Genomic DNA, 19653 nt, shown 5'->3' with positions numbered 1-19653 from the left:
ATAACCCAGTCCTTCTTTTCACTGTAGACAAGCCATGATCTGCTTATCTGTTCTCCATTTTTCATTTGGATGAAATAATAGCTGCATGAATCATGACAGCAGACAAGATAGAGGAGAGCAGGAGGCGGGGTTACCAATCTACTCGCTCTGGAGAGCAGAGTTCGCTGCTTTTAGATGTTGTCTCCAAAGTCTCCAGTAGCAGAAAAAAGTCTCTAGATTTGGCGCTAGGAGCTTTTTAGAAATCAAAGTGCTAGAGGGGTCTGAAAAGTGGCTAAATATAGCGACTAAAGCGCTAAGTTGGCAACACTGCTCTTTGCATGGTTTGTTTTCAAATGGTTTGCTGCTGTCTGTTTGGACCTTTCTGAACATGTGCAGCAAATGGACTGATCCAATATCGTGGACACATTGTGTTTTTGTTAAAAAACTAATAAACAGAGTTTTATGGGACCCCTAGGAACTTGGGGCCCTAGGCAACTACCTAGTATTGGCTAATGGTAACCCCCCCTGGGTGAATGTCAGGGGAAATGAAGACATGACATTTAATTTTCAGAGGATTTCTTAACGACCTTTTGTGACGATGAAAGATGGCAGCCAAACTCCCTGCAGCATCCTGTTGTTTAACAAATGAAACTAACATCTTCCAACAGTCTGCCTGGTCAAACTAAATAATCAAGGATCATATGTAGGCTTTCCAATGATAGTTATCAACTATCTGACCTAAAAACATGCAACAGTTGGCATGAAATAAAGCCTCAGAAGCCACATGCAGCCTAATCCTCTTGAACCGTTTGGACAAAGATTCCAACAATAGCTCTGAGCAAAGGAAACCAGATGCTGAGCTTTACTCTGCTACAACCATCCATTTGGTAAAGCATAGTGATGGATGCACTGTATTACAGTATGAGGATGCTTTCTGCAGCAGCCAATTAACAGAGAGAGACACAGGAAGCCACAAGCAATCCTTAATAATCTCTTTCTACATAGTTCAGATTCTGCGTTGTAGTGAAGGAAATAGTCAAACTTTATAAGGATAAAGAGATCTGAGAACAATAAAATGTAAATGTTTGACCTGCAGATATTGATTTTAGCTGATTCAGAATATTCTTTAAAGATATAAACGGCTCTCAAAGTACTTTCAGAGCCTCCCATCCCTGAATAAGAGTTTAGAGTTTTCGACAAACGGGACAATTGTGAATAAAGTAACAATCTGATTTCTTATTGCATTTCTGCCGGGATATATATATATATATATATATATATATATATATATATATATATTAGGGCTGCAACAACGAATCGATAAAATCGATAAAAATCGACTTTTAAAAGCGTTGGCAACGAATTTTATCATCGATTAGTTGTGTCGCGCGATTAAAGCGTCAACCGCCGCCGCCGTCATCACATCCACTTGACTGATGCGGGGGAAGAAAAAAAATAGGCCAGAGCGAGCCAGCGCTGCAGGGTGCAGTGTTGCCAACTCAGCGACTTTTCAGACCCCTCCAGCGACTATTTTTCAAAAAAGCGACTAGCGACAAATCTGGTGACTTTTTTCGGTGTCACTGGCGGCTTTTGGAGACTCTTACGTGAAAGCATGTATCGTTCCTACTCTGCCGTGGGGCGCCTCCCCCATCCCAACCCCGTTTTCCCGCAGGAGTCCCTCTCAGCGCTGCAGTCAGAGCCTCAGCGTCCAGACTGCAAATGAAGCGCGCATGCACCGGGATTGACGGCGCAAATTGATCACAATAATTAAAATAGCTTGCGCTTTGTAAAGCGAAAAAAGTCGTAAGTTGCAACTTTTGTCAAAACAAATGAACATGGCGCGGAAGCACCATGTTTGTTTGGTTTTAAAGTGGGGAAACGTAACGTTAGTTTCTCAGGTAGCTCATCTGATGCTTTCCTTACCGTGTTAGTAGGTTACAGACAGGGATAAGGTTGGCTACTTATTTTACTTTTAATTTCATTTGAATTTGTTTAAGCAGCGTTTATATTTTCTTTATAAATAAATTAACTTGCAAATTATGAGGGCAAGGCTTTTAAAGTTTAAATCTTCTGGCAAAGATAAAGTAAAGAAGATCCTGCAATTTATGGAAGTAAAGCAGAATAAAATCCAGCAAGATCAGTAATATGTCAATTAATTATCTGCCACATTCCCATGTAAATATCTGTCTTTGGAGGATGTGTTTTTTAGCACCCCTAGTTCTCTCATTTTTATTCCAAATACAATTTATAATTTGAATCACAGGCTATTTTTATCTCTATGGTTCAGTATTTTCTCAAGTAGCAACTTTAACTGCTATACTTTCCTGTCTTAAAAGGCAGAACTCTTCTAGTCTAAAAAAAACTCTTTTGTTGAAATGGGGGGGCCTATTGTTTGAACCCCTTAGGGGCTTTTAAAAACAAAAATGTCTTTTTTTGCGCTTTATGAAACAAAGTAGCCTATATTGTGTGGATGTACAGCTACATTTCTCATGTAAGTTTGCGTAGTTTTAACACAAACATTTATTTTTCATATTGCACCAGTACAGTTAATGAGCAACCTGTACTTGTGTGCTTGTTTGTTCTGAATAAAATGTTTATTTTGGAATAAAGAGGTTAATATAAAAAATTTTTTTTGTCCGATTCATCGATTAATCGAAAAAATAATCAGCTGATTCATCGATTTTTAAAATAATCGTTAGTTGCAGCCCTAATATATATATATATATATATATATATATATGTTTTGTTTTCTAATATCGATCACTCTGACTTCTATCTTCACAGTAAGATACTAAATGCTCACAGCAGGCAAGCCAGAAAATGCAACTTTAAAACAGGCTATGTGATTTAAAAAAATAAAAATAAAAAATTCTAATTAACGAAAATCAGGAATAAAAAAAATAAATAAAAACAAAACAAAAAAAGGCACTGAATGTTGGAACCAAATGCTTGATTTATTATTGAATATTTATTTCTAGTTTATTATTTTTGTCTGGTTTTGGTATGATATATATGAACATGAAATATTTTGGGTTGAAGTATAAGTTGACTAACTTAATTATGAAATTATGAATTTGTTTAGTTGTGTTTTTCTGCTATTCATAATTTACGCTGTTTCTGGCCTCCGCCCCTTCATTATGGACAGGTGACTGCAGCACCTGGATTATAATGGAGTCGGCTATTAGGGCCGGGTGAGCTCTTGGATTCAGTCAGCGCAGCCATACAGTTTTTCACCGCTTTTGATTATTATTGTGGTTTTTTTTTTGAATGGCAAAAAGGAACTAAATGAGCCGATATGATCTGCCTGTCACGTCATATTGCAGTAAGAAAATCTAAGTTTGTTTTAATTTTGGAAAATAAAGCGTCTTGATCAAGAGGAAAGAAAGTTTGGTGACTGCATGGTCACATTAAACAACATCTGGCAGATCTGAAGTGAGTCTAACTTGGATGCTTCTGAACCAAGAGCCAAACACATCTTTATTGGAAAGATTGCGCTTTTACTGAACTTGCATGTTGCACATCTACACTTGATGGACAAAGACATTCTTTGGAGGACCAGAATGTTCACATTCTGGACAAAGAAGACAGGAGGTTTGAGAGGGACGTGAAGGAAGCCATCTATGTTAAGAAAGAAAAACTACCCTTAAAGGAATAGTACACCCAAAACATGATTAGCCTTCATTTTCTACTCCCCCCCATGCTGAACAACACTCTGGAGTACTTTTTTGATATCTCAAATGCATCTGGAGATCTGGGAGGCTTCTTGCTGTCTGCTGACATTCAAATAATGGAGGTCTATTGCGCCCGAGGCAGAAAGGTCCATAAAAGTCCACAAAAAACGTGTCAATATTCCTCCATACTGCTCGTCCAATGTATTCCAAGTGTCCTGAGTGGGTAGCGTCCAGAATTTACTCGAAACGAAGTCATTTAGAATGTTTTTAGAGCCTAAACAGTAGTGTATAGGATTTCCTAAAAGCGCGTTCATGAGTCTACGGAAACCGCGGCAGACCAAACCAGATGAAAGTGCGCATTCAGCTCGGCAAAGAACTCATGCTCTTCCTCAACACTGAAGTCCTCAGACATTTTTCTTTCGTTGTTTCTTTCTTTGCACAGGTAAACAGCACATTTCTTCTTCTACGCTTGCATTATCGGCAGAGCAGACGCTGAATGCGCACTTTCATCTGGTTTGGTCTGCCGCGGTTTCCGTAGACTCGTGAACGCGCTTTCCAAAACCTGCAATGCAGCAATAGAGTTGATTCCTTCCTGCTATCATCGCAGCTCCAACCCCTTTACAGGAGAACAGAAGACCTCGCCTGTTCATCCAGACCAACTGTTCCCTCTAACGACCCCCCTTTCTGAGGCATAGACAGGTATGGGGCATTGCAGGCTAACAAAGAAGCCAAACGACCCCCATTCCAAAGGGGGGGACCCGTTCATCTGTTTCTATTTGCATGTTTTCTAAACTAAAACCAGGCTTTGTTGGGCTGCTGCATAAAACCTGGAACTAAACGCTATTTCTGACATTTTGAATTGAAAAAGCTTCCTGGATGGAAGAGAAACGTCTTCAGACTTGGAAACAAAGTCCAGTCGATTAGTTTTTTAACTTTTTAGTAATGACTATAACCTGGATGACTGAGAATTTTCACCAGCATATTGGATGTTCCAAATTTCCATTTTTCACTGAGCAGCAGCTCCGTGTTCACATTTAAGGAGAGGAAGAGTCACGTCGGTTCCCTTTAATGAGAAATTTGTATCAGAAATTCCTGTAAGATTAATTTACATAGTTTTTATGTGGTAAAATGTTTCAGATCAAACATTTCGCTTTAACAGCCTTTTTATTAACTGTACCTGACTGGGTTTTTAAAAAGTGCTGAAAAGACTTTGAATTCTGCATTAAAAGGATTTTTGTTCTAAAAGTCCATTTCTTTCAATTTCCATTTAACAGCTCCCTTAAGAATTAGGAATTATACCGTCCCCTTTGACTAAGACTTTCCCATTAATCTAATCAGATCTCATCTGCTGCAGCATGTTTCCTGTTGGATGGACTGAAGGCAGGAAGAGACTTTATCTGAGCTTTAAAATGAATAAATCTGGATATTTTCTGGAATGTCAACAAGATGCGGACATTCCTTAAAAAAAAAATGTTTTTTTAAATCTCAAATGAAAAGCACTAGATGGTTAAATGTAACTATGTCCTTTGGGGATGTATGTGGATCGTAGAGAGTTTGATTTAAAAAGAGAAAAGTGAGCGAAAGGAGACCAGCTAACACCCTCAGCAGGCTCAGTCACGAGCAGCTCAGCTCCGTTTCTTCTTTCCAACACCTCGACTGCAGATATAAACACCCCTGTTTATCAGCCTGAGTCATCATAATAAAAAAAAAAAAAACAACCTTTTAAACTATTCTCTATTTTTAGAACGGCAGGAACAGAAAGGATTTAAGTAGGACTAATTTTCTCTAAGGAATCCTATTTCTGGTTTCAACATCAATATTGTACCTACATGTAATGGAGCCGTTCTGAAGATGGTTTCACTCTGGTTTTACTTACAGACGGGATCAGATTTGAACTGTACTTCAAAATGCAGTCTTATATTTTTGGTCTTGTTTAAATTTTTAGATGCACCAGTCTAAAGCAACTTAGCAACTGATTTTCAATTCTGACCACTTTTGTTTTTTCTCTGAGCTATTATAGGCAGTAAGTAAATAACAGAAGATGAAGCAACGACCACATGATCTATTTTTGGATATTGTGAGGTTACTGTTTGGATGAAATTATTTGTTATGATTAAAAGCAAGAAAATATCATCTAGTTAAGCATATTTGGTTAATATAACACAATCTCATCATGTCCTTAAGAAAAAACAGATACATTTTTTTTCCAGTGTTGGCTAATAGACGGATATATGCATGTGTTTTTGTTCTAATACAAATAAAAAAAAATAGATAAATAATTAATAAAATTAAAAATATATTGTTTAGTATTTAACCCGCTTATCTGTGATCAGAGCTGATCAAGAGGATATTTGCTTATTTTGAAGTCTGGTGGGTTAATTTACACACTCGCTTTTGTTGTTTACTTAATCCTATTTAGTTGCTTTAACAATTTGCTTTATTTCCTACCCTGCTAACATGAAAAAAATGTGTTAATTTAAATAAATATGTTAAAGTAAATGCCTAAAATGTTTGCATTTTTTTCCAGTGCCCTTTTTATGAGCCAAGTATCTTTTCTGCAGGATATACAGCAGTCCAGTTTAATTGATTTAGTTTATTTTCTATCAAAATTAAAAATGCGCCATTTGTTTTATCTCTGCTGAATGTAAACATAGACTCTTTAACGCAAACTTTACCTTTTGCAGATTAAAACCCCAAAAATCCCTAAATGTACAAATTCTGCATCGATTTATGGTTAAATCTTCATTTCTGTTATCAGTTACAAACTTCATCATGTATCAGAGTCTGGATCACATTTAAATAAAGTAACAATGAAAAAAATGTGTGTTTAAAATATACTTTTTAAAATACAGGGTGATTTTTATATTATAAGGATGGATTTATGATCATGATATCACCCTTATCAAAATGCAATCAGGGTAAGTAGATAATTCACAGGAGCGCGCAGAAACAGGCTTCATCCCAGGAGGAGCTTGCAGAGCATCCAACTCTGCGTCACTCTCACCAACTATAAACATCCACATGAAAACATCACGGAAAGAAAAGTCTGTTTGAAAAAGAAAAAGGGATGGACTGTATTCCAAAATGAACAGATGAGAGGACACCAACCTTTCTGCTGCTTGAAGGACTGGATCGAGCCTGAGTGGTGCACCATGGCGTCTCTCGGTGGGTCTCCAGCGTTTTCTAATCAAATTCCCCGTTTAGCAGAGCTAAGCTGCAGAATGCATGGAGAGCTGCGGAGGAACACCGAGGAGGTGGAAACTCGTTTCCCATCCTGCTGAAACCACCTCAGGGGCGATGCGCAAACTCTTCATAGCAAACACCTGTCTCCGCTCCGCACGCTGCTGTCCCCTCCCTCCATCCCAGCCTCCCTGCCCTCCTCCGACCGCCACCGTTCACGCCTGTTGTCATGGTGACGGCCGGCAGGGGAGGTCCTGAGATGGACGCATCCTCCTGCGTCCTGATTTACTGACCGCAGGAGAAATGCGCGTCTTTACACTGAAAGGCTCCTCGGTCACCTCTGCGTCCACCAGGGGCGGATTTAGGAAATGTGGGGCCCTAGGCAAAGACAGACAGGGGGCCCTCTGAATGGAGAAGACAACACATAAAACAGCCCCATTCTCCAGATAGAGAAATGTTAATAGAATAGACATCCATTATCTGTTCTAGGTTGTGTCCCTCTCTTCTTGTCCCTTTTCTTCTTGTTTTCCTCTCTATGTTTTGTACTCAGCTGACTTTTCATGCTGTCTCTAAAGGAATGAAAGATTTTTTCCAAGCACTAAGCTCACTTAGCTGATTGCTCCTTCCTGTGTTTCCAAAAAGGCCAAAGTAAATAACCCAGTCCTTCTTTTCACTGTAGACAAGCCATGATCTGCTTATCTGTTCTCCATTTTTCATTTGGATGAAATAATAGCTGCATGAATCATGACAGCAGACAAGATAGAGGAGAGCAGGAGGCGGGGTTACCAATCTACTCGCTCTGGAGAGCAGAGTTCGCTGCTTTTAGATGTTGTCTCCAAAGTCTCCAGTAGCAGAAAAAAGTCTCTAGATTTGGCGCTAGGAGCTTTTTAGAAATCAAAGTGCTAGAGGGGTCTGAAAAGTGGCTAAATATAGCGACTAAAGCGCTAAGTTGGCAACACTGCTCTTTGCATGGTTTGTTTTCAAATGGTTTGCTGCTGTCTGTTTGGACCTTTCTGAACATGTGCAGCAAATGGACTGATCCAATCACCCAGGAACTTGGGGCCCTAGGCAACTGACTAGTATTGCCTGATGGTCAAACATCTACTTTGTTAAATAAAACAGGCTCTAAAGTCCTAAATAATTACAGTACAAAACAAACAAGTTTGGTCCAGATTTTTAAAGCAGTTCCGTTCATCATTAGGCCTATAAAAAGATCAAAAAGAAAAAGAAAAAATAAATCAACTTCTCATTGATTTAGATTTACAGCATCCAATTCTTATACACTTACAATCATATTCAAAGATAACCATTGAGGACATCTCTGAATAACCAGCCTGCGGGGTTCGTTTTTTTTTTTTTTATTGTGAAATTTGTCGAAATACAAAGTAATTTTTAAAGCTCACTGAAGAAGGAGTCAGATTATTCCCTTTGAATGTGTTATTCAACGATTATGGCAGTCAAACAGTTTTTGACAAAGCATTTCATATATTTTATGATCATAATTTATTCCTCAAAACGTTTTTATATTGAAGAAAACCAAGTATTAGTTATTTTTGTTTATTTTTCCTGTGCAATGACCAGAGTTATGCTAATGGTTTATGCCATTAAGCCTTATTTTTGCCATTGCTTGCGCTAAATACATATTTTCTAAACATAACAGACAAGTAGATCCCCTCGTCTCTCCAGAGCTGCATAAACTGGCATCCAGGTGCGTCCAATTAGAAAGCAGAGCCCTTTGAGAAATAAATAAAGATCTGATTCTGAGGAAAAAACTGCTATGATGGGACTTTTATTTTACATCTACTTGCCTGGTGAACATTTTCAACATTGTTCAGAAATGGAAAGTTTCCTCCTGGTCTGCATTAACCAATCATATGGTTTATATAATGACTCGCTTTGAGATGCTCACTGAGTATTTTTGTCTGTCCTGTTTCCTTAACCAAACTGCTTCCATGTGCTTCATTGTTACCAGATTACTCAAAATCCATCCTGTTCTCACAAACACATGGAACACTGCTAAACAGGACATAGGACAAAAGGAAATGCTTTTTGTAGAAAGATTTGCCTTAAAACAGGATAAAAAAAAAAGAAAAAAAGAAGCAAATGTAGAGATCTCATGAGCAGTGGTGTAGCCAAAAAATTTTTTATAGGGATGGCCAGGCAATAAACAATTAACACTGAGGGGTGGCTGCTCATAACCTGACTCCGCCAGATGGATTTGCTCCGCATATCCATCTGGAAACCTTCCGTTGAAGTAATTTTGGGAAGGGGCGAAAATACTGGTTAGCTGATTGGCCTATGTTGGTGATAGACGGGCCAAATAAACCAATCAGATCAACGAAGCATATGACGTACTAACAGAGCGACGACGAAGAGGAGCCAATTGATAGATCAAACTCTTGCCGAAACCAGTCGGGAGAAGAGCAAAAACATCTTTTCCTCTGAGAAAAGCCTCCAGAGCAGTGTTTTGCTCTTCTTTCAGTGAAGAAATACTCTGTAATTCCCATAAAACTTGCTCGATAGCCACGCTAACGCTAGTTTCACCGGCTGAAGCCGCCATGTTCTTTAGACTGAACTGTCGCGCTTCTCGTTGCGTCACGCCTCAAAGCCAACGCTGATTGGACATTCGTTTGATGAACGGCTCCAAATTTTCTTTAACGGAGAGTCTCCAGACTGATTAGCGAGTGAAACCTTGAAAGCTCGCGAGATCAGGATGGTCTCACGAGGCTAGGCTGCTAAGGGGCACAGTGGGTAGCACTGTGCCTTGGGTTCGATTCCCGGCCCGGGGTCTTTCTGCATGGAGTTTGCATGTTCTCGCTGAGCATGCGTCCACACAGCCTCCCAAAGTCCAAAAACATGACTGTTAGGTTAATTGGCTTCTCTAGATCCTCCTTAGGTGTGAGGGTGTGTGAATGGTTATTTGTCCTGTTTGTCTCTGTGTTGCCCTGCGATGGACCGGCGACCTCTCCAGGGTGGACCCATTGACAGCTTGAGATAGGCACCAGCACCCCTCGCGACCCCAATTGGGATGTCAGATAATGGATGGATGGATGGGTGGCCGAAAGTGGATAGGCTCCAGAACCTCAGGGTCAATCAACCCCACATGTCAAGGTCAAGGCCCCCTGGATGATATTTAATGACCAGTAGAACCGGCCCACAGGCCACGGCCACTTGTGTGCGCTGCTGTGACTGCGCAGGCTGGTGGTTACCGGGCAGGCTAACGTTGCATTGTGGGGAATGTAGTGTTGGTGCATGCAATACGACTTCACCAACTCAACATTCCCAGGGGAAAATATGATTGTGTTTTTCTTTATTTTATTTTTTTTTGTTGTGTTTTATATGTTTGGATTGCTTTGGTTTTCGCTTTTTGCTTTTTTGCTTAACAATCCAAGCTGGGCTGAAGTCGGTTGTCTAAGGAGGCGGAGCACAGCAACTGCTGTCTGCAGGGGTCAGCCAAAATAAAAGGAGCCTGGATGGAGAGAGGGGTGGAGCTGATCCTGCAGGTGATGGAGGATCATCTGCAGGTGCCCCACGCTCGGCAGCATGTCCGTCTCCTTCACCTGCAGGATCAGCTCTGTCTCACTCACTAAACATCTGCGAGACAACTTTTATCGAGAGTCAATGGCCAAAGATTTTTGCGCCCTAGAGCGGAAATACGTCACCGTTACACCTCCAAGGCTCAGCTCCAAGGGCATATGTTATCAACCTGTGATAAAGTAAACGCAGCACATGACGCAGCTCTATTCCCTATCAGTTGCATTTTCTCCCCTAGTGGCAAGTATAAAATGGTACCATAGGAAGTCTTGATGAATCGCCGAATAAAACCTCACTTGCAGCTGACCCGTTTCGTTTAAAGGAACTTCAGATCGAATTCGGACAGCTGGCTTTGATGGAGCAGGAGCTGTTTTTGGAAGAATGCAGACTGGAGTTGGTGGATCGGCTGTGGTTGCTGCGCTCGGTGGCGTTGGGAGCGCATTGGATCATGTCTTGATGTGAAAGCTTTTAACGTGTTTTTTATTGTGAGAAGAAGAGGACAATGTAGTGGCCGACGCACACTCATGACTCTAGTCCCGCTTTTCTTATTTTCTCTGAATGGGTTGAGTTTTACTTCAGACCCCATTCAGAGTCTTTGGGTGGGGGTGTTATGTGCTTCGGGCACATTAGGATTTTTGTCTATTTCTTTTCTTTGTTTTCTTACAGACTTTAGTTGAAGGATCTTTTGTTAATATATTTTGGGATTCTTTTAGCGAGTTAATTACATTAATTTGTGGTGCTGTCGTCCGCCTATAAATAGGCTGGCTTTCAGCATGTTGGGGCGTTCCTTTCCAACTTCGCTTGGACGCCGCTTTTCCACCTGCTTCCACTTGTTCCATCGTGCGCGGTGCGCACTTGTCTTGTCGCTGCGGCCTGCAGCGGACGTTCCAGCCTGCCATGCGGTATTTTTGTTAACTGTTTCTTACTTTTTTCTTGAGGTTTTTGGCCTGGCGGGACCGGTTGTCCTGTTTTCGATTTTTCTTTTGCTTAGGTTATTTTTGGCCTTTAGTCCGGTACCAGTAGGGGCTTCGACGGCCCTGTATAGGGTTGGCCACCTGCTGTACCGTTTTATTCTGTTTGATCGGCCTGCCAGGTCCAACTTTCTGTTGTTACTTTGGGTTTCTATTTTTACTTTTTGGGGCACGGGATTTGAGGGCCTTTAACTATCTTCTCAGAAAATCAGAAGAAGGCGAGCAAAGAAAAGTTAAAGAGGAGAAGATTTATTAATAAAATATCTTTTTTTGAACCCTCATCTTTTGTCTCGTGTCCTCAAATATGTTGTGTCTTTGGTGGACGTCACATATTTTCTTGTTAAAATGGTACCATAGGAATTTTATGTAAAGCAAATGGGGTGCCTGTTTTTATTTCTACCAAATTCCAAGCCTCTACATCACCAATGTAACGAAAAATGAAATGACGCTTCAGTCATTAACGAACAGGGTGGCCAATGATTGGTTAAGGGTGGCAATGGCCACCCCTGGCCCCCCATCTAGCTCCATCCCTGTTCACAAGACATCAACAGAGGCATGCTCACATCAAATCATCTAAAACATGATTGACAAAGACGACCCAAAAACCTGCAGACGAATAGAAACACTGAGCAAGGCGCTGCTTGAATAATTCTACAATAATCTGCCTTTAGCTTCATTCTTAATGAGTTTCTAACCTGCAGCCACGGGGTTCACTTGGCTGTAACAAAAATAACAAATAAATAAAAGAGAAATTAAAAATAATTGACTTTTTTTCTTTCAAAGAGGATCGATTTACTTTGTCAGGCATTTAATATGTGGTTGTAAGAAAACCTCCAAACAATCGATAATGAAACTCCTTAGTTCAGCTGCAGGATTCACTCACTGCTGACACATCGCCGCCTCGGAGGCAGGGCTTCCCTTGTTCGACAATAAATAGAGATTCAGTCATGAAAACAGAAGCTGAGCAGGCAGTTGAAACCTTTAAAGTTTCAGCAGTGTAGATTAAAACCTCCTCAGCCACTAACTAACAGGTCAATTATGCAGAGCAAACACAAGCAGCATCATTTGATTATGTTGGATTTAGCACTTCGCTTTGTGATTGTATTTCATTGGCTGTTTAAAATGCATTGTTTATCTCACAGGTTTATTGATGGTGATTAATCTAGCATCTGTTGTCATTTATGTCTCTTTTAATTTGGGATTGGCAGTGTTTTATTATCCGACCAGTAGCCTGACACGCTGTGGGATAATTCAGCAGGATGATGACCGCATCAGGTCTGGTAGGTCACTGGATTTATATTAGAATCAGCAGCAAAGTTAATTGCAGGTCCAGATCTGAGACCCAAGGGAAACACATGGTTGTATTGTTCATATTGTTTCTACATAAACTGCCCTGTCTTTGCAACATTTAGGGGAATCATTTTTGTTTATCAATCTCTTTCTGTGGAGGGGATTCAGAAGAGTAAGTCTGGCATCTGTCACAGATCCAAATACCATCTGCTTTCTTGCAGCACAGCATGCCTCTACACCTCCTGCAGCTCTGATGTTTAAAGGGGGCCGGTATAAGGGCTGTGCATGCCAACCCCAGTGAAATATCAGTCAAACAAGCACATAAATGCATTCGGGTCCTCACTGGGAGCTCAATAAATAAATTAACAGCTCTTCCACAGCAGGGCTAGTCCTATTTAAATGGTACCCTTGCCTTTCATGGCTCTTAGTTGCAAGATGTAGGTCAGATGGCAGAAATTTCAATTGGAGGGAGGCTTTAGACATATACTATACTGCCACCTGGTGGAAGAAAATGACTAACCAAGCTGTTTGCTTTCTGTAAATTTAAATGTGCAAGACAGGCGTTTCCTCACATTTTTTACTTATAAATATCTGAGAGGTGTTTCTGCATTCAACCTCATCGGCCAATAAACATTTTATTGCATTTACGGCTGTTATTTCGTTTGGCTCGTCTCTAACAGCTTATCGTAAAACACCTCAGTAGAAAGACAGGATTGATGGGCATCAGTCCTAAATTCATGAATCACTGAGCTTTGGTCTATAGCAATTCATTGCAGCTCTGGTTTTATCTTAAGGGTTGTGGTCCTGCTGGCAGGAGAACCGCTTTACCTTTGGCAACAGATTTTAGAAGGTTTTATATCAAGAAGCCGTTTTGCTTCCCATCCAGGAAGCTTTTTACAATTCAAATGGTCAGAAAAAGCTTTGAGTTCGAGGCTCTTGTACAGTAGCCCATAATATAGGCTACTAAAGCCCAGGGCTGCTGTATAAGAGCCTGGAACTCAACGCTTTTTCATTTGAATTGAAAAATCTTCCTGGATGTGAAGAGAAACGTCTTCAAACTTGGAAACAAAGTTCAGTGTTTAGCTTTTTTCGAAATTATATCCACATAATTAACTCCATTCATCCTCCTGCCAACTGACCTGACCTTGAAGAACAAATCAGCCCCGTAATATGAGGCTACCACCTCAAGATATCAACCAAATAATATTTTGTTTCCATTACATGCTGCTAGGGAAAATGCAAAAAAAAAAGTCTTCTTAAGACTTATTTCAAGAGTGATTTGTGGATTGCATGACGAATAGCTGCCTTTCACCCAGAGCTGTTTCTATAAAGTATGGGGGCCCCTGGCAGGAGGGGAAACTGAGGCTCAAGAGGAGACCGTTCACTCGAGGGGGATTTGCTAGGTCCTCTGTCATTTCACTGCCCTCAGTTTGTCGTATGCTATTGCAATCTGCCGCTTCAGTAATGCCAAAGTGGAGCTTCACTAGAAAGGCTCCGTCAACAACAGGGTGGGGTTGCTTGAGGCCCCAAAAGAAGAGAGGAGTTTTTGTAGATTTAATGCAAACTGACGCAAACATCCAAAGCACAAAAATACTGAGAACCAAAGGAAAACAGCAAACATCAGGGAAAACTCACGTGGAAAGCCAGAGACGATGAAGCAACTGACAATCAACAAGGAACAAGCACATAGGGGGAGTATATATGGGAGACTGAACAAAGACTGGAGTAATCAGCTGATAGGGAGCAGGTGTGGATGGAAGAGACTAGAAGGGAGCTAGAGGAAAGGAGACAGGCACAAGGGGGAAACAGAGAGTAACTAAAGACTGGCTTAAATATAACACAAAATGGAAAATAAACCAAAGATTCACAAAACAGAATAACTTAGAAAGTGAAAACTAAAGACTCAAAGTCCCAAATGGGGAGAATTATGACAGAGCCATGGGAGTTGGATTATGAGGATGTGCCATAAGTCTTACTGATGTGTTTTCTTTATTTCTGGTGCAACACTGTCCACCATCGCTATTATTTTAACAACTGTACCCTCCCCTTCAACTCGGGACCCTAGGCGATTGCAGAGCTTGCCTATTACTTGCATACTTGTAGAGACAGTTCCCGCCCACCTGGATTCTGGGTCCCTGCAGCTCCACCAGTTACTACTCACCTCTTTGCTTCTCCTCCTACTTATGATCAGAGATGGATTACTGTTGTGCCACACTCTTTTTCCTGCCTCAAACTTCTGCTATGGTCTTTAGTCTTCAAGGTGATGTTTGTTCTCCAACAAAACTTTAACACCTTATTATTGAGGCAGACACCCTGTCTACTTTTAAGGCTAGGCTTAAAACTTTCCTTTTTGATAAAGCTTCTAGTTAGAGTGGCTCAGGTTATCCTGATCTATCTCTATAGTTCTGCTGCTATAGGCTTAGACTGCTGGAGGACATAGGGACCCCTTTTTCATCATTCTGCTTCATTCTATCTCTATTCTCCCACTCTGCAGAATCTGTTAGTTCAATCTCTAACGTTCTGCTCTCTCTGCTTTTTCTCATAGTAGCTTCATCTGGTCTGTTCCTGTTTGGCTGTGACTCCATCCTGGAGAGAAATATCAGCTGTGCTGCTGCCATCAACACCTTTGTTTCTAGATGTTGGAGCTTGGCCTGTTTTCCAGTGTAGTCCTGTTTCTCTGACTGTGACTAACTGGATGTGCTCTCTTCATCCTCTGACATGGGAGCTGGCTCGGAGCTCGTCTGCCTGGCTGTGTGTTTCCTGGACGGGGCCGCCTGTGGAGCTGGTTGACAGTTGCCTTTTGTATCTATGCTTCTTTTTCTATGTCTGCTTCTGTCTCCTTGAACCCCAGTGGGCCTCAGCAGATGGCCGCTCACACTGAGCCTGGTTCTGCTGGAGGTTTCTTCCTGTTCAAAGGGAGTTTTTCCTCTCCACTGTCGCTACAAGCATGCTTAGTGTGAGGGATTGCTGAAGAGTCAATGAGTCGATGCAATCAGCTGGTTTTCCTTAGATAGAAAACTTTGAATCAGTCTGACTGGATGATCTGGTGAACTGGAAAGTGACCTGAGATGACATGATGTGAATTGGAGCTATAGAAATAAACTGAATAGAATTCAATATACCTACTCTATCTATAGCTATTAGTATAACACAGAGATGATATAAGTTTAACAACAATGCTTCAAACAGTCAAATGAAAGTTTTAGCTAGCTTAATTATTTCAATTTCAAGAAATTGTTGTTTGAAAAAATGTTGCTTTAGTCATTAATGTCTTCATTAGATCCCTAAATGTTATGTTTACCAATTGTCCTATAGGCTCTGTTGGTTCCTTATTTTTAGACCACATATTGTTACCATATCCAGAGTTTGGAGAACATTACAGTACCAGGCGTTCAAAATGGCCCTTCCCAGTGAAAAGCAGCCGAATGGCAGTAATGGCCTTCTCCTGGGCGTGCATATTTTTTTACTCTGACTCCAACCTTTCATTGAATAACAGCGTCTGACCACAGTGGAAAAAAAATAATCTAGATAAGTAATTTTTTCTTAAAATAAGTGAATTTGTTTGGGGATGTAGGAGGTAAAAGAGAGATTTTGCCAATGGAACAGGAAAATTTCCACTTAAAATAAGTAAAAACAATTGCATTGTCTTATTTCAAGTGCAAATTATATAATTATCTTATTTTAAGAGTAAAAATACTCATTCCTCTGGCAAACCATCACATTCACCTACTCAAATTAAGGGTAAATACACTTAATTTAAGATATTTTTACTTATTTCTAGATCGTTTTTCCAGTGCAGGAGATGATGCTTCCCTTAAATCTTAATGCCCACAAATCATGACAGAAAGAATATATTAGATGTTTAACAAGGAATTGTAGAGGACAAGCCAAGGGCCCATCAAGGAAAGTGGGCAAATTTTGAATGACTGTTATACGTTGATAAATGTGTTTATCTATTCTGAATTCTCCTGATTGACTAATGTCTTTTCCAGGGTACACTGAATAAAGATCTAAAAATAAGTAAAAATTTATTTAATTAAGTGTATTTACACTTAATTTGAATTGGTAACTGAGATAGTGTGCCAATGGAATGAGTATTTTTACTCTTAAAATAAGATACACTGGAAATAAGACAATGTAATTGTGTTTTCTTATTTTCCATTGGCAAAATGTTTCTTTTACCTCCTCAGTCCAAGATCAAATGCACTTATTTTAAGAAAAAAAGATTTCTTTTTTCCAGGGTATCCTCAGGCTGTCGACCATTGACCACACTGTAACCCTGAGTCAGAGGGTTAGACAGGTGGGTGGGCATGTGCCTATAAAGAGTGTTGAGACTAATACGTTTGAAAAATGCAGAGAATAACCAACTTCTGGTGAACTCACTGGACTGTTGTTCGGTTTCTGTCTCGGAGTCTCCAGAGGCTGAACCTTCACCACGAGAGGAGCTCCAGGAAGCTGAGCGGCTGATGGTTGGGTTGTAGGAAGCCTGTTTGTCTGAGGAGCTGCAACCCTGATTTTCCAGCAGGGGGCGGAACATATAGTTGTGCCGACGACATGATCCTGAAAAAAACAATAAATACAAACAGCTATGAAAAATACACAAAGTGCAAAACATTTAAATCGAAATCAGTCTTTTTTTTTTTATTAAAATAAGTGCATTTGTTCTTGAATTGAGGAGGTAAGTGAGACATTTTGACAATGGAACAAGATTATTTACATTTAAAAGAAGAGAAAACAACTGCATCGTCATATTTGAAGTGCAAAACACTAATTCCTTTGGCAAATTGTCTTATTTAGATACTCAAATTAAGGGTAAATACACTTAATTTAAGAAATGTTGACTTATCTTTAGATCGTTTTGCAGTGTAGCTAATAGCTCTGTCCGACCTCCATAAATATCAGCCTTACCTGGGGATCTTATATGCGGAAAATACATGTGTTCAGCTCAGAAGATCACAGCAGCCCAGCTCACAGGTGCCTCTCATATTACTGCACTCATACATTTTTAACACAACTATAAAATACCCCTTTTTCTTCTGGGATACTTGACACTAATGGGGGACAATAAGGCCTCTGGGTTTTCAATTCCAAGTCTGCAGCAGTTAACAGCAAGTTAACACACTGACTATCTGATCCATTCCTTTGCTGAAATAAGTCTGAATCTATTGACATAAATTTAAAGGTCAAACTTTACAGTAGAAGAGATTAAAATCATTGTCCTCCATCAGTATTAGGTTAGGAAACAGCTGCAGAGACTACAGCATAGAGCTACATGCTTAGATTCTATTTCCCCCAGTACTTTAAAGAGCTGTGCCAGGAACAGGGGCAGATTTAGGAAATGTGGGGCCCTAGGCAAAGACAGGCAGGGGGCCCTCTGAATGGAGAAGACAACACATAGAACAGCCCCATTCTCCAGATGTAGAAATGTTAATAGAATAGACATCCATTATCTGTTCTAGGTTGTGTCCCTCTCTTCTTGTCCCTTTTTTCTTGTTTTCCTCTCTATGTTTTGTACTCAGCTGACTTTTCATGCTGTCTCTAAAGGAATGAAAGATTTTTTCCAAGCACTAAGCTCACTTAGCTGATTGCTCCTTCCTGTGTTTCCAAAAAGGCCAAAGTAAATAACCCAGTCCTTCTTTTCACTGTAGACAAGCCATGATCTGCTTATCTGTTCTCCATTTTTCATTTGGATGAAATAATAGCTGCATGAATCATGACAGCAGACAAGATAGAGGAGAGCAGGAGGCGGGGTTACCAATCTACTCGCTCTGGAGAGCAGAGTTCGCTGCTTTTAGATGTTGTCTCCAAAGTCTCCAGTAGCAGAAAAAAGTCTCTAGATTTGGCGCTAGGAGCTTTTTAGAAATCAAAGTGCTAGAGGGGTCTGAAAAGTGGCTAAATATAGCGACTAAAGCGCTAAGTTGGCAACACTGCTCTTTGCATGGTTTGTTTTCAAATGGTTTGCTGCTGTCTGTTTGGACCTTTCTGAACATGTGCAGCAAATGGACTGATCCAATATGGTGGACACTGAAGGGGGGGGGGCACAGACACACTTGATATTATCAGCGTTCTGATGGCATTTTAACCAAAGGATTTTTATCTTAATTATAATTAATGTGCACAAATAAGGAATATTTCCATTAACCATACATAGAAACTGAGTTTTATGGGGCCCCCAGGAACCTGGGGCCATAGTTAACTGCCTAGTATTGCCTAACGGTAAATCCCCCCCCCCCCCCCCCCCCCCGGCCAGGCAGCAGGACCGAGTTTTCAAACTCCTCTAGGTTGAATCAGGAAAAGATGCTGTGGAAAACATCCTGAGTGGTTCTTGTATCCAAGGAGTCAGCACCCTCTGACCAGAGATGTCAAATAAAAAAGTACAAATACTCTTTACTTTACTTAAGTAGAAATGTTGGCTATCTATACTTTAGTGCAGTTATTATTTTTTAGACAACTTTTACTTTTACTCCTTACATTTTAAAGATGGACTCGTTGGTTTTGTTTCATTTGGCCTGTTGGTATTTTTAAAAAATTAAAACCATAAAAATAATTAGTTTCAATCAGATAATTAATTTCTTTGTGGTTGGACTCGGTGCTGCCCCAACTTGTTGCTCACCACATACCAAAATAAATAGTTTTTCCAGATGATCCAAAGTTAAATGTGACTCTGTTACCATTAGTTACAAAACTAAGACAATTAAGTCTAAGGAATTTATCATCCTGAATTGTAGAAAAATGTTGCTTTCATAGGGTAGAGCAGTACTTAGTGTAGTACTTTTATATTTTAAGTATTTTTAAAAATTTTACTTTTTCCCTTTACTTTAGTAAAAAGCTCAGGTTGATCGTCTAACTTCAATTCAATTTATTTCTATAGCTCCAATTCACATCATGTCATCTCAGGTCACTTTCCAGTTCACCAGATCATCCAGTCAGATTGATTCAAAGTTTTCTATCTAAGGAAAACCAGCTGATTGCATCGACTCATTGAATCAAAGGCAACAGAGGCGTAGCCAGAAAATCCTAACAGGGGG

The 19653-nt window shown here is 40.2% G+C and overlaps 1 protein-coding gene across 4 annotated transcripts in view; it reads right to left on the bottom strand.

The window, feature by feature from the left end:
- ano3 (anoctamin 3) overlaps positions 1 to 17167 on the bottom strand; it is a 100175-nt gene extending 83008 nt beyond the window's left edge. For 3 of the 4 annotated variants that reach the window (XM_038291265.1, XM_038291266.1, XM_038291268.1), the window contains exon 1: positions 17009 to 17167. In XM_038291265.1, coding sequence (XP_038147193.1) covers positions 17009 to 17162 — 154 coding nt within the window. In that variant the 5' untranslated portion in view covers positions 17163 to 17167. Of the gene's footprint in view, positions 1 to 6758; positions 7144 to 17008 lie in introns of those variants that run through there. The other variant, XM_038291269.1, reaches the window with a different exon arrangement.
- Between the last annotated feature and the right edge of the window lie 2486 nt (positions 17168 to 19653).

The sequence above is a fragment of the Cyprinodon tularosa genome, unplaced genomic scaffold (assembly GCF_016077235.1).
Source record: "Cyprinodon tularosa strain WSP-4 unplaced genomic scaffold, ASM1607723v1 ctg298, whole genome shotgun sequence".
In the NCBI taxonomy this organism is placed as follows: domain Eukaryota; kingdom Metazoa; phylum Chordata; class Actinopteri; order Cyprinodontiformes; family Cyprinodontidae; genus Cyprinodon; species Cyprinodon tularosa.
The sequence above is the reverse complement of the archived record's forward strand: the minus strand, read 5'-3'. Positions and strand labels throughout refer to the sequence as shown.